The sequence below is a fragment of the Pseudophryne corroboree genome, chromosome 8, assembly GCF_028390025.1.
Source record: "Pseudophryne corroboree isolate aPseCor3 chromosome 8, aPseCor3.hap2, whole genome shotgun sequence".
NCBI lineage: Eukaryota > Metazoa > Chordata > Amphibia > Anura > Myobatrachidae > Pseudophryne > Pseudophryne corroboree.
The window spans coordinates 422,219,762-422,235,141 of record NC_086451.1 but is presented as its reverse complement, the minus strand read 5'-3'; the positions used below and the strand labels follow the sequence as shown (position 1 = coordinate 422,235,141).

The following is a 15,380-nucleotide window of genomic DNA, read 5'->3' as shown; positions in this document are numbered from 1 at the left end:
CCAGTCAAATACCTCCTAGCAGAGAATGTTATGGACCGCTTTGATGAAGAAGCACTGGATACCCTTTTTCTGTGTCTCACAGCCATCGGTAAAGAACAAATGTGGGGAACAAAGAGATGGGTTTATCTAACACCATGCTGCATGCTCTATATCATTAGTTCCAGAGCTCAGCAAGTGACTACTCTGCAGACTGACGGACCTGGGTGCTTGTGCTGTGGTGTATGAGGAGAGAGTAGGAGGAAAATTGCACATGGAGCTGTAATATCGCCGTAAGTTGCAAAACCACAGACTTCCCTATAGATGGTAATTTGGGGGGGGGGGGGTCTGCTACTCCCATTACAGTGCGCAGCGGGTGCCGGGAGAGCAACACGCGTCCACAGCTTCTCCCACTGAGCAGGCTGCACTGTCAAATGGAAAGGGTTTCACCAATGAGGACTTGAGTGGGGGAAATGTGAGTGTAAAGGGCCCCCATACACTACCGCGACATGTCTGTCTGACATGTCGCGGGCGATCACCCTCGGCAGCCTCCCAGGGGGCAGGATCGCCCAAGATACATCGTATGCTGTCCTAATGCATACGCTGTATCTTGGGCAATCCTGGCCAATCCCAGCCATGCCTGCGGGGTCGGACCAGATTGAATGTGCAGCACATTCAATCTGGAGGATCCGATCCGATGCTCACAGGAACGCGCATCGGATCGGAAACGCCTCCAAAATGCCCGATTTCATCCAATATATCGGGCCGAATGCCCAAAATCAGATTAAATCAGGCATTTTCGTCCTAGTGTATGGGGCCCTTAAGTGGTGAGATGAAGAGCAGCAGTACAATCTCTCTGGGGCTCTCCACCCCGCCACATAGATGATCAGAGAGGGCACTTCTGGGAAATAAGATCAATGGCAGTATCGGAGGGAAATTATTGATGTGGCGGATATATTGGGCTTCCTGCACCTGTGTAAATTGGCACTAATATCGCACACCACAGATCACTGTTCTCAATATATCGCTGTTTCAGTGTCTGACCCTAAAGGCTACCTTGGTTGTTATGAACAAGACAGTGATGGGAATCAGCAGCTACCAGGAATAAAAGGAAAGTGCGTATAGTTCATGCACCTTTGTCACATTGACATATCTCCCAACTGTCCCAATGTGAGTGGTCTGTCCCCACCTCGGTGGTCAGAATGTTGGGACGTATGTCCCGTGCACCACTGTCCAGCCATGGGCGTGCTTGGCAATGCATAGGTTTTATTAGGAGAGTGGAGTAGGGGGCACCTTGCTATGTGCCGATTTAGGGGTCTATTCATGAAGCAGCGAAAAGTGAACCAGTGGAGAAGTGAACCATGTCAACCAATCAGCATTGAAGTAACATTTATAATTTGCATGCTATAAAATTAAACAAAGCAGCTGATTGGTTGCCACGGGCAACTTCTCCACTGGCTCACTTCTCCACTCTTTTCACTGCTTCATGAATAGACCCCTCAAGATACGATTAGTGCATGACAGTATTGCGGGTCATACTATGATGCAGTGTTGGGTGGCTGTGCGTTCAGTAATAGAATAGAGCAAGGGAGAGTGTTGCAGTGAAGGGGACCCCATTATATGTTGTTATGGAAACTGTCCCCAGAAACAGTCTCCTCCGTCATCACAGAATAAAGGGAACCCACCTTGTTCACCTGGTCGCTTTCTGCTTCCTTTCAGGACTCCTTCCGGCATGTTGATATGATGGGGGACTCCTCGCCCTGTGAGGGAGAGAATGCAAAGTAATTCAGAGAGGGTCGGCTGATATATATGTACAGTGTATACAGACGTTACAGAGCAAAGGCAGCCCATGGTATTTTATTATATATTTATTAACAGTTATGTATACAGCGCAGACATATTCCGCAGCGCTTTACCAAGAGACTATCAGTTACTCACATCAGTCCCTGTCCCAGGGGAGCTTACAATCTATGTGCTAAGAGGGTCATTCAGACCCAGCCGCTGATATGGCCTGCAGCACAGTTTGCCGATGGATGCGACCTCAATGTGACTGACAGCGTCGGGTGTTTCCGGAGTGGTGATGCGGCACTGAGGGGGGGGGGGGGCAAACGGGGGTGGGCAGGGACCGTTTCCCGATGCGTCTACAATTTAATTGCGGACGCATCGGACCTAAGGTTGACACTAGGGGTCAACCTTAGTTCCGATGCAGTTGCCGGCACATTGGGATAAAAAAAATGGCTGCTGACGGCCTGACACCAGGGGTCAACCTTAGTTCCGATGTATCCGCAATTAGATTGTAGACGCATGGGGAGGCGGTCTCATACATGCTGGGTAGCTTTGCCCTGTGCTGTGCGGCCCCCGGCATATGATATGAATGCAGATCTGGCCGCATATGCAGTCATCTGCGTTCTTCTCTGAATAACCCCCTGAAAGCCTTGGAGAAAGATAAAGTGACGGAGATAAAGTACCAGCCAATCAGCTCATAACTGTCATTTTTCATACACAGCCAAATGATTACAAGGTTTGGGAAATATCTCTGATTTATATAATTAGTGGAAATTGATTGTAAAGTAGAGGGAGAACTCAGGACTTTCCCGAGAATCAAGTCTTAGGGGGTTATATAATAGGTTCCAACAGTGTCGGACTGGGGTAAGAAGGGCCCACCGGGTAAATACAGTGGTAGGGGCCCATGCTTAAGAATGTGGCCAGGCAATAGTGGAGATATGGCCAACCACCACAGAGGCCCACCTAACCGTAAGAGAGTGCATGGGCTGGGCCCACAGTCCTGTGCAGTATAAGGTAACATATGTATAATGTATAATTAAAGTGCACTAGGATACAGCCTGGAACCTAATCCCTAAAGGAGGAGGTGGGCCCAAAGGCAGTGGGGCCCACCGGTGGTTTCCCCTGTTCCCCTGTGGGCCAGTCCAACCCTGGGTTCCAATATAAAGGAACAGGCAATTAGTTATCAGGCTAATTTGCAATTATAAATGATTGCTGCTTTATATTTAGCAGGGAATTCAATTAAATCACGCTGGTTCTTTTTTATTGTCACCTGTCACATAACCCGGTGGGTGTGGAGCAGGTAACATTAGTCAGAGTGGAATGTGAAAGGGAGGTGTGGCCGGAGAGACAAGCCAGCCACACGTGTAATGGCGTCTGCGGCACTGAAGGGGTTAACCCTCGTGCCCAGCGCCATGTTGCGGACTGTTTAAAAGTTTGTTGAATGATGTGTTTTAACATGTCATATGTAGTGCGCTGTGCACCATTGCAGGAATGCATGTTTAAATGTATTTATTTTATATGCAAGACAGGCTCAGTGTATATTTAAAGGGAAACACGTGTTTAAATGAAATGTATTTAAAGGAAAAAATGCAGTTACTTTAGATGTCTGAAAAGGCATCTCTTATCCTCTGTGCTAGCAGAGAGGTGTGAAGGACAATACCTTTTGATGTGTGAGTTCCTTAGAGAGAGATACTAATCACTGGGTCTATGGGCTTGGAATCTGTTTCATGTAGGGGATGTAATTGATATACGATCCGAATGGCAGATAAAGGAAGGAAGACCGTTTGTTTGTATTGTAGCTATTCCTGTTGTAATCTTAAACACTGGGATTGCCTGCAGATGGGAATGACCAGACACATTTGTATTTTGAAGATATGTGATAAATTTATCAATAGTGAATGTTAATCTGATACCAAACGTTGTCTGGGTGACAGGAAGGAGGATATTGTTTTATTGCACTTATATCCTTGTAAAATGTAATTTATTGGTATTTTGTAAAATAACCTGATTGGTTGGAGAAGACAGGGAGGGCTTACCCCCCCTGTGATACTGTGTGGAAAACTGACATAAAAAGGAGACCTGCGTGCCTCCAGAGTTGTAGTTATACCATCTTATTCTGCTGGAACATCTTGCTGTATGCTGTTGCCCCTAGCAATAGGGAAGAGTTCTCTTTAGAACTATATTTGAGCAAATAAACATCATTGCCTCAAGAAGACTGCTTCATCTTGTGACCTACAGGGTTAGGCCAAACCTAGCCCCGTTCTCCGGCTGTCCAGGGAAGCACCTGACGTCTCCAAGCTCCGCCTTCCGCCAGCTACCGGTAGAGGCCTAGCAAGTGGCTAGGGGGGATTCGTCGACACCACACAGGTGTGGTAAAGCAGTGCGTCGGCACATACAGAGCAGAACCGTGGTTCCAAACGCCACGGCAGGTTAGGAGTTTGGTGGTGGCAGCAAGAACCCGCCCACAACGCAGTGGGTGGAGTCAGTAACAGGCGGTTACTGACGGTAAGCGGGAATCCCCTATGTGGTCAGGCCTCGTGCGGCTTGACCTTCCATTCTGTGCGCAGTCGACGGGACGCGGCAAGCGGCGAGTGCTTCCGTACGGTACCGTCCTGTCACAGAAATTGGTGGCATAGTGGTGGGATAATCCCAGGTGGCTTTTCATCACCTGATTGGAGAAGCCGAGTTACTCAGGAGAGGAGTAACTGCAGCGCAGGAGAACGCACACGATGGCGGAATTCAGCGGAATGTCCAAGGAGGATCTGGAGATCGTATGCCAGGGGAAGGGTGTGGATATCCCTTCCAACGCGTCCAGGAGTGTCATGCAGGCGGCGCTCAGGAGCTGGGAGGAGTCTCATCGGGCGGAGGTGGAAAGCACTGACGGCGTCAGCATCGCAGAGGACGGCCCAACAGTGTACCTTCGTAAGGAACCGGTGAGAACCACAAGCCCCGCCCTCTCTCACAGCAGCAATGTTTCCCAGCAATCCCTAGCAGGGCCAGGATCCCAACGTCCCAGGGGGGGCGGACCGGATACCCTAGCAGATCGGCTAGCGGAATTGGGGGAAAGGGCAACGGAGCAAGAACGCATGCTTGTCATTCGGATGTGGCATGCGGAGCGGGCATCACAAGCCGTGGTACCCCGGGAGCCGTTGTCAGCTGTTGTACACAGATCAGGACGTATTCAGTTTGCCAAGTTTGCAGACAGTGATGGGGACATTGATGGACATTTACAAGTTTTTGAAAGGACTTGCAAACTACACGATCTACCCAAGTCGGAGTGGGTGAGACACCTTGTGCCCACTCTGCATGGAGAGGCCTTGGAGGCCTATCGAGGAGTGGCGACGGAGGACTGTGGGAACTACGACGAAGTCGCGAAGGCCCTCCTCCAGCGATTCTTCATCACTCCAGAGTCTTACAGGAAGAAGTTCAGAGACTTGCCCAAGAATCCTAGCAGTACCCATGAGCAGTTCGCCAACCAGCTGCGGCAGTACGTGGTGAAGTGGGTGAAGGATTCGGAAGCCACTACATGGGACGCACTGATCGACCTGATCTGCAGGGAGCAGTTCTACCGCAGGTGCGCCCCAGAAGTGAAGGAGTGGGTGCTAGATCGGGAGCCACCCAGCTTAAAAATGGCTGCCCAGTTAGCAGACAAGTATGTGGCAATTCGGCCACGGGGGCAGAAGCGCCCCGCCAGCAGCCAGCTCCAACAGACTGTACCACCAAGGGAACCCCCCTCTTCAGCTCATCACCCCCAAAGACAAGCATCTTCCAACCCGGGTGCTCTTGGCCAGCAACCGCACCGCAGCGTCCCTGCAACTGATCAGAGATCATCGGTGCCACGACTGGAGAAGAAGTGCTACGGCTGTGGGAAAATCGGACATCTGAGGATGAACTGTCCTGCATCCCAAGCACCCCAGACTCGTGCCCCAAATCCGAGTGCTGGAGCCCGGCTTGCTTGTTTGACGAGAGGAGATGAGCCTACAGAGACTGTTCCCCCTCCAGTCAGTCCGATGGAGTGTGGCGAGAGACAGGTGCACTCTGCGGAGAGAGTCACCTGCATGGCCAAACAGCCCCTACACAACATGTGGAGGCACCTGCAGCCAGTCCACGTGGGACCCCTGCAGGGAGAAGGCCTAAGAGACTCTGGGGCCTCAATCACTGTGGTGAGCCCCCACCTTATAGATCCTGCTGCAGTATTGCAGGGTCGCACTGCCACGGTCACACTGGCGGAAGGAACAGAGAAAGCGGTTCCCATGGCAAGAGTCTACCTGGACTGGGGAGCTGGACCAGAGTTGCGAGTAGTTGCCGTCATGGATGGTCTCCCAACTGATGTGGTCCTAGGAAATGATCTGGGTGGTGGGATCGTCACTATGTTTGTTGGCGCCATTCCCCGGAGTCAAGTTCCAAAACCACCGTTGACATCAGCTACTCCAGCACAGCCCAGCCCAGAGGAAAAGACTACAGCTGCTAGACAACTGCCAGCACAGCCAACCACAGCATCAACCAGCCCAGAGGAAAAGATCACAGCGGCTAGATCAGTACATCGACCCCGCATGCCTTTTGCCTCTGGTATGCCTACGTCCCCTAGCAACGCAGAGGATGTCGGTTCCAGCTCGTGTGATCCTGTGGGGGTGCCCAATGATGCTCCTGACCCAAGTGGTTTGCCAACTCCGGCGGTGAGTATGAGAAACCACACTGACTTTTCCATGACTGACCCCTACCAGACTGACCCTAGTAGTCCCCACCTAGATCCCCCTGTAGAGTGTCCCAATTTAGGAGAGATTGAGGGCCACAGGCAGGAGTTTAGGGAGGCTCAACTCTCTGGCCCATCCCCGAAAGGCATGAGGCGCCACTCTGGCAGCGGCCTTGACAGGGTTGGGGCGGGAAGTTTGACCTGGCGGGAAGGGTTAAGGTACAGGGTAGCCAGGAAAGTGGGAGGGGATAGACCAGATAGGGAATGTGTCCAACTGGTCCCCTCAGGGAACGTTCCTGCGCGACCGGTGTCGGTTGCCAGCGAAACCCCTTTGGACAGTAACCCGGAGACAGACCGTACCCTGAAGTGCCTGACACAGAGCTTACCCTGGTCTGGAATGTCGGATGACACCCAGACCAAATGTAAGGCTGGTGCCATGCGTTGGCAGCCGGGGCACTCCAGCGTTTGTGTTGTCTCTGGGCCTCTGCCCATAGGAGAACCCTTGCAGCAAGTTGCTGTGGACATAGCAGGTCCCCTACCTGTGCACCGTAGATCGGGGAAGACACGCAGCCTCCCTGTAGTGGATGCCACACAGGATCCAGAGGCTGGTGGTCTGGCCGCCATCACTGTGGCACAGGTAGCGGACAAGGAGGGAAGAGTAGGCCTAGGTGACAGGGTAGGTTTCCCGAGTCATAGGTCGACAGAAGAGGATTGGATGGCAGGTCTGACGGTTAGGGCAGACAGTTGCCAGATAGGTATGACGGAGGTGCAGTGCCTGGGGCACCATGTGGGAGGAGACAGGGGTAGGCCCAACCCAGAGGGGGTGGAGGCAACCAGAGGCTGTCCCCGACCCACATCACCCAGACCGGTACTGACCTTAGAACCTGTAAGGCCCTACGGACATGTTGTCATTAACTTTAGTCCTGTAGTGAACCCCTTGACAGAGATGGCTAGGAAGGGCATTCCCAAGTCAGTGGACTTTGCACCCGCTTGCGAGTTGGCATTCCAGTCATTGAAGGAGGCTCGGGTACCCGCTCCAGTGCTGATGGCGCACATTCTTGACCAGGACTGTGTGTTACGAACTATTGCGCCACTGCACGGACTGGGAGCTGTACAGAGCCAGAAAGAGCCTTATGGGCAGGAGCACCCTGTGGCCTGGTTGAGCAGTATACTGCTATTGTGGGAGGTGGGGTATGCCACGATTGGGACACCTTGGGTGGCACTTGTTTGTAATCGGCCCCCCACCGTGGTGACTTACCACCTACCCGTTAGGTGGCGGCAACCTACCTTGGGGAAATTGGACAGACTTTTGTGGTGGAGCCTTGCACTTGGACTTCAGGTGGACTATTTGAACATTGTGCACCCACGAAGAGAGGCCCACTGCACTATGGATGAACTGTCTAGGCCGGAGCCTACACACCCTAGGTAGCGTCCCCTTCAACACAAGGGACTGCGGGACCAGGACCCAAATCGTTGGGACATGGGTCCCTGGTTGACCCGCTTGAATGGGGGGGAAGGAATGTGGCCGGAGAGACAAGCCAGCCACACGTGTAATGGCGTCTGCGGCACTGAAGGGGTTAACCCTCGTGCCCAGCGCCATGTTGCGGACTGTTTAAAAGTTTGTTGAATGATGTGTTTTAACATGTCATATGTAGTGCGCTGTGCACCATTGCAGGAATGCATGTTTAAATGTATTTATTTTATATGCAAGACAGGCTCAGTGTATATTTAAAGGGAAACACGTGTTTAAATGAAATGTATTTAAAGGAAAAAATGCAGTTACTTTAGATGTCTGAAAAGGCATCTCTTATCCTCTGTGCTAGCAGAGAGGTGTGAAGGACAATACCTTTTGATGTGTGAGTTCCTTAGAGAGAGATACTAATCACTGGGTCTATGGGCTTGGAATCTGTTTCATGTAGGGGATGTAATTGATATACGATCCGAATGGCAGATAAAGGAAGGAAGACCGTTTGTTTGTATTGTAGCTATTCCTGTTGTAATCTTAAACACTGGGATTGCCTGCAGATGGGAATGACCAGACACATTTGTATTTTGAAGATATGTGATAAATTTATCAATAGTGAATGTTAATCTGATACCAAACGTTGTCTGGGTGACAGGAAGGAGGATATTGTTTTATTGCACTTATATCCTTGTAAAATGTAATTTATTGGTATTTTGTAAAATAACCTGATTGGTTGGAGAAGACAGGGAGAGCTTACCCCCCCTGTGATACTGTGTGGAAAACTGACATAAAAAGGAGACCTGCGTGCCTCCAGAGTTGTAGTTATACCATCTTATTCTGCTGGAACATCTTGCTGTATGCTGTTGCCCCTAGCAATAGGGAAGAGTTCTCTTTAGAACTATATTTGAGCAAATAAACATCATTGCCTCAAGAAGACTGCTTCATCTTGTGACCTACAGGGTTAGGCCAAACCTAGCCCCGTTCTCCGGCTGTCCAGGGAAGCACCTGACGTCTCCAAGCTCCGCCTTCCGCCAGCTACCGGTAGAGGCCTAGCAAGTGGCTAGGGGGGATTCGTCGACACCACACAGGTGTGGTAAAGCAGTGCGTCGGCACATACAGAGCAGAACCGTGGTTCCAAACGCCACGGCAGGTTAGGAGTTTGGTGGTGGCAGCAAGAACCCGCCCACAACGCAGTGGGTGGAGTCAGTAACAGGCGGTTACTGACGGTAAGCGAGAATCCCCTATGTGGTCAGGCCTCGTGCGGCTTGACCTTCCATTCTGTGCGCAGTCGACGGGACGCGGCAAGCGGCGAGTGCTTCCGTACGGTACCGTCCTGTCACAGGAGGATTCAATTGTTTTTAGACAGACCAGGTGGTTGTTTTTATTAACCCTTTGTCACTTAAATGCAGGGACGTGGGGTGAGGTAAATGGCTTAGGAAGCACTGGCTAGTACCAGAGCCAGACACACAGTATATGAGCCAAAGGGTTCATGTGAGCATTATACACAGGTGCAGCAGTATATACATGTGGCCATTATACACAGGTGCAGCGGTATATACAAGTGGGCATTATACACAGGTGCAGCAGTATATACATGTGGCCATTATACACAGGTGCAGCAGTATATACATGTGGGCATTATACACAGGTGCAGAAGTATATACATGTGGCCATTATACACAGGTGCAGCAGTATATGCATGTGGCCATTATACACAGGTGCAGCAGTATATACATGTGGGCATTATACACAGGTGCAGAAGTATATACATGTGGCCATTATACACAGGTGCAGCAGTATATGCATGTGGGCATTATACACAGGTGCAGCACTATATACATGGGGGCATTATACACAGGTGCAGCACTATATACATGTGACCATTATACACAGGTGCAGCGGTATATACATGTGGGCATTATACACAGGTGCAATGGTATATACATGTATCCATTATACACAGGTGCGGCAGTGTATACATGTGGGCATTATACACAGGTGCAGCAGTATGTACATGTGGGCATTATACACAGGTGCAGAAGTATGTACATGTGGGCATTATACACAGGTGCAGCAGTATATACATGTGGGCATTATACACAGGTGCAGCAGTATATACATGTGAGCATTATACACAGGTGCAGCAGTGTATACATGTGGGCATTATACACAGGTGCAGCAGTATGTACATGTGGGCATTATACACAGGTGCAGCAGTATATACATATGGGCATTATACACAGGTGCAGAAGTATGTACATGTGGGCATTATACACAGGTGCAGCAGTATATACATGTGGGCATTATACATAGGTGCAGAAGTATATACTGTGGGAAGTCTGGTGAGTTTTGAGAGGAGATGTGTGGACAAGATAAGCAGGTGAGGCAGCCATAGACATTTTACTCCAGAGTTTTGACTATAAAGATTATTAGAATAATACAAAGATATTTTTAATCTATTCTTTGTATTTTTCATTTACTTTATACAGTAATTTTTCTACAGAATTTAAAGGAGCGATGTTCTTAAAGGTGAAGTTATATTTCCCCCCTGGTCTCCTTTGTGGATGCCAGCGAGAAACATCCTTGAGATTCTGCATAAGGAGCTAAGTAAAAAGGAGCAATTTGCTCCTGGGCAAACCATGCTGCAGGGACGTGAATGCATTTATTTGTGTATGTATGGTTTTGCATCCAGGGCCTAATGCAGAGATGAAACTAAATTGGACCTATTTTGCATAAAAGATTCACATACAGAAAATAAAATGTATCTTCACCTGCAGCGCTGGAGAAGGGCTCACTACCGCCATCCCCCAAACATGGGAACAGGTCTGCCACCTCCATAAGATAGTACAGCGCTACCTGATGATGCAGGGTGTGTGCCCGGTGCGCTCTTGCGTGCCATTAGACAGGCGCCCTGCTACCCAGATGCAGGGGCAGTGACACCTACAGCCCTGTTCACCCATATGTGACTGCATGTGTGTGTGCTTCTAGCCTGGCACTAGTCTTCATCAGCAGATCTTGCTCCAAAAGACATATTAGCGTTATTTCCAGGTCTGCACAACCTGCATTTGCATGAACACACCCTCACTGTAACTGTCGTCCGCCCCTGTCACACCCCAATTCCACCTTTTTGGGTGGAACATAGATACAGTTGAAATACATACTACTGCTCTGCGTTGTCCACACTTGCCTGCCTCCATCTTTAGGTCATGCGCAGTGCAATGCTGCATCTGCTCTCAGTGGTTAGTATTAGGGAGTAAGGGTAGCAGTTGATTTACCGACAGACACAGTACCTGACAGCCATTGACCGACAGTCAAAATACCGACACGGTCAAAATACCAACATTCATTGTGCCGACATGTTCAAAATGTCGACATAGTCAGAATACAGACATTTGACATGCCGAGAAGTAATAATGCCGACATGCGTTTTTTATAGAATTGTTGCCCAAAAAACAGACTTGTTCATACTTTACCGTCCCAGTGGACCTGGAAGGGGAATATAATAGTGTGCCGAACGCAGAGAGGCACCGCGCCCAAAGCACGGCGAGCGCAGCAAGACATGCGAGGGGATGTGGTACACTTAGACGGTGTCCATGTCGACCTGTGTCAACATTGACACAAAAAAGGAGAAAAACTCATGTCGGTATTCTGACATATCAGCATTTCAAATATTGGTATTGTGACTACGTCGGCATTTTGAATATATCGGCATAGTGCATGTCAGTATTTTGACCGTGTCAGTATTTCGACAGTAGGCCAATGGCTGTTGGGATTATGACTGTTGGTATTGTGTCCATCGGTAAATCATACGGAATCCCTAAAACATGAAAAGCCACCCATAGTGCTCAGGAGGTGAACGCCCGCCAGCAGGCAGCGTTACTGGGTGACGGGCTGGGGGGCTCAGGACCCATAGCAGCCGCACCCCCTGCACCTACTATAGCTACGCCCTTGGTTAGCACTGCTCTGCACTGGGCTTGATTATGATCACTGCCCTCTCTGTGTGGAGTTTGTATGTCCCGTCCTGTGTTTCTGTGGGCTTACTGTATTCATCCATCCAATACCTTGTGGTTTCCTTTCATATTCAGAGCTGGTAGGTTAATTGGGTTGATTGGCTGCTGACTACTAGGACCCTAGTCTGGGCCTTTGAGTTGTATGCAAATTAGACTGTTCTCGCCAATTAGGCAGTTATTATGTGGATGATTAAATATCCCTGGACAGCGCTGCGTAATGTGGTGGGGCGATATATAAATAAACAGAAATAACAGAAACATAATATGTCCCAGGGATCTACAGGGATAAATGTTCTTGTCGGCTTCATGAATTAATCTCCACTTAGTGGAGGTCTGTGCTGAGCGGCCTGTGGTCTGAGCTTCCATCCCAACATTATCATTACTGGGTCATCAAATCTGCAATTACAGGGAACCCCTCATCCCCACAAGCATACAAATAACCTGTACAGTCATTTCCTTTGACATATTATTATAAATGCAAACAGTAAAATCCATGTGGAATAGAGACTATTAGGGACTGTACAGCTGAACCAGAAAATGTTGTTCAGGAAAGTTCACTTATAAGTAGGATGTGTTTTCTGGTTACATTATTTGTCCATTGTGAAGGTGTCCTTGCAGGGCAGCCAGCAGGGGGGGACTGTGGGGACTGGTGTCCAGGGCTCTTACAGAGAGGGGGGCCCACCCCTAGCTCCTACCGCCAATACCTGGAGAGCTGTAACAGGCTGTGAAACAACAACAGGCTGATGCCCAGGACTTCTTAAAACAAGCCTTCTCTGTACATCAGCTCTCTGTGAACTGTTCCTGTAGGTCTGCAATGCTCCATCTACTGTATATGTAACGTCACAATGTATGACATCACATAGGGGTGGAGCGGTGCGGCAGAATCTATTTTTGGCCGGAGAGGGGCCCTGTCTACTTTGACAGTCCCAGGCCCCGCAATTTCTGGTGGCAGTCCTGCGTCCTTGCGCTTTTTTCCCATGGTAGGATAACAAAATGCGTTCTTACTGTCCCAACTTAGTCAGGACAGCAGTAGCAAGAGCACGCGGCAATGAGCAGTTGTTGAATGCGCTAGCTACACCCGGAGCAGGGCCGAAACTAGGATTGTTGGCACCCGGGGCAAGGCAGTAATTTGGCGCCCCCTATGCACACACACAAACTTTGGAACCGTGTCAAAAACACAGTAATAAACAGTTGGCAAAGTGACAACCAGCACCGTCAGGGTGCATACAGCACACATTCCCTAGGAAAATGGATAGGAAGCTGGAACACAAGAAAACTAATATGCACCTCAGATACAGTATTGTGGGAGACTCTGACTGGCCAACTGCTGTAGGACTACATAACCCAGCATGCCCGTCAGGCCTAGGGCCAATTAAAGAGTACCACCAACTTTCTCGGGAGGGGGATACACAATGTGGGTTATCCTGACTGCAGAAAGGAGTCCCTAGGACTGGCTGGTGCTCAGGGCCGGTTTTAGACCTTGTGGCGCCCAGGGCGAAAGTTTCCTTTGGGCCCCTCAACAGGTTAAACAGAGTTGGTGCGCGCCGAAGGCGTGCGGGTAAAAATAGGGGTGTGGACACAGTTATGGCCCCTGTAGTTGTGCTCCCAGTACTTATGCCCCCAGTAGTTGTGTCCCCAGTAGTTGTGCCCCCTGTAGCTGTACCCCTTGTAACTGTGCCCCCAGTAGCTATACCCCCTGTAGTTGTGCCCCCTGTAGCTGTACCCCTTGTAACTGTGCCCCCAGTAGCTATACCCCCTGTAGTTGTGCCCCCTGTAGCTGTACCCCTTGTAACTGTGCCCCCAGTAGCTATACCCCCTGTAGTTGTGCCCCCTGTAGCTGTACCCCTTGTAACTGTGCCCCCAGTAGCTATACCCCCTGTAGTTGTGCCCCCTGTAGCTGTACCCCTTGTAACTGTGCCCCCAGTAGCTATACCCCCTGTAGTTGTGCCCCCTGTAGCTGTACCCCTTGTAACTGTGCCCCCAGTAGCTATACCCCCTGTAGTTGTGCCCCCTGTAGCTGTACCCCTTGTAACTGTGCCCCCAGTAGCTATACCCCCTGTAGTTGTGCCCCCTGTAGCTGTACCCCTTGTAACTGTGCCCCCAGTAGCTATACCCCCTGTAGTTGTGCCCCCTGTAGCTGTACCCCTTGTAACTGTGCCCCCAGTAGCTATACCCCCTGCAGCTGTGCCGCTGCTGCGCTTTCCTCCGTCTCTGGCTGCCCGCTCCTCTCTATGGGAGAGACGTCATGACGTCTCTCCCATAGCAGCGCCGCACAGGCACATAATGGTCAATTATGACCAGTAGCGTCTGACAGTGGCGTCGGCTGCAGCGGCACCCACACAGCCCACGGCGCCTGCTGCAGCCGGAGAGCGGGAGGGCGCCTGCGGGATGAGTGCGGCGCCCACCCGCTTGCCCGTGCCTAGAACCGCTCTTGCTGGGGTTATATACCTGATATAAGCCATGCAGTCAGTGTATCACATACACAGGGGTGTGGGGGTAACAGACTCTGACTGGCCAACTGCTGTAGGACTGAAAAGCCCTGCATGCCAGTCGGTACCTAGGACCATTCTTTGTGAGGCAGCAGCTGTCCTGGCATATAGAGATCTCACCGCAGTGCTGCTGCTGCTGCTTCCTCTCACCCTTTCCTCCTCTGGTGGAGCTGCCGTGCAGGAAGGGGGAGGCCCTGAGGAGTAGGGCCGGGGGCTGAGGAACAGGGCCACCCCGCCCCATTCACAAGTGTCCTAGCTACCGGGGAGGGGGGTAGTTTCCCAGGAGTCCACATTGGTGGTACTGAGGAGCGGGGACCTGCAGCGAGGGTTCTGTCTGAGACCTGGCAGTAAGTAGCCCCTTAAGGCCCTGTCCTCTTCTGGTGGAGCTGCGGGAAGGGGGAGGTGCCAGGGAACAGGCCTGGGGGCAGATATCACTTACACAGGCACAGGAATGTGTGAGAGGCCACGGACCAGCACTTGGGAAATGAAAGGGGCAGCTGGAGAGTCCATGGTCACCGCCCCTGCCCCATTCATTAGCCGGGGAGGGGGGAGTTTCCAAGAATCCACATTGGTGGTGCTGGGGACCAGAGCGACAAGAGTTGTTGGACCTGGCAGAAGGTAGCCCCTTAAGACTGAAAGAAAGGAGGGGAGGCAGAGTACCCATCTCTGCGCCCTCTCAGATTCTGCACCCGGGACGCATACCCCCTCATTCCAGCTCAGTTGCAAGTCTGATTGTTCTACATGAGAGGACTGCCATCTAGATGCTGCCTTTTCCCAGATCGTCACAGTGAGCCAGCCCTATCCAGAGCATGCTGTGTTTTACACTCATAGGGGTATATTTATTTACTAAAGTTCCTAGAAGTGGAGATGTTGCCTATAGCAACCAATCAGATTCTATCTATTATCTTCTAGGAGGTGCTAGGTAAATAAGTAGAATCTGATTGGTTGCTATGGGCAACATC

At 50.6% G+C, this 15,380-nt stretch overlaps 1 protein-coding gene across 1 annotated transcript in view; it reads right to left on the bottom strand.

The window, feature by feature from the left end:
- PLEKHG2 (pleckstrin homology and RhoGEF domain containing G2) overlaps window positions 1-15,380 on the bottom strand; it is a 124,524-nt gene that overhangs the window by 51,524 nt on the left and 57,620 nt on the right. The window contains exon 2 of the mRNA XM_063938595.1: window positions 1,662-1,736. Coding sequence (XP_063794665.1) covers window positions 1,662-1,710 — 49 coding nt within the window. The 5' untranslated portion in view covers window positions 1,711-1,736. The remainder of the gene's footprint in view (window positions 1-1,661; window positions 1,737-15,380) is intronic.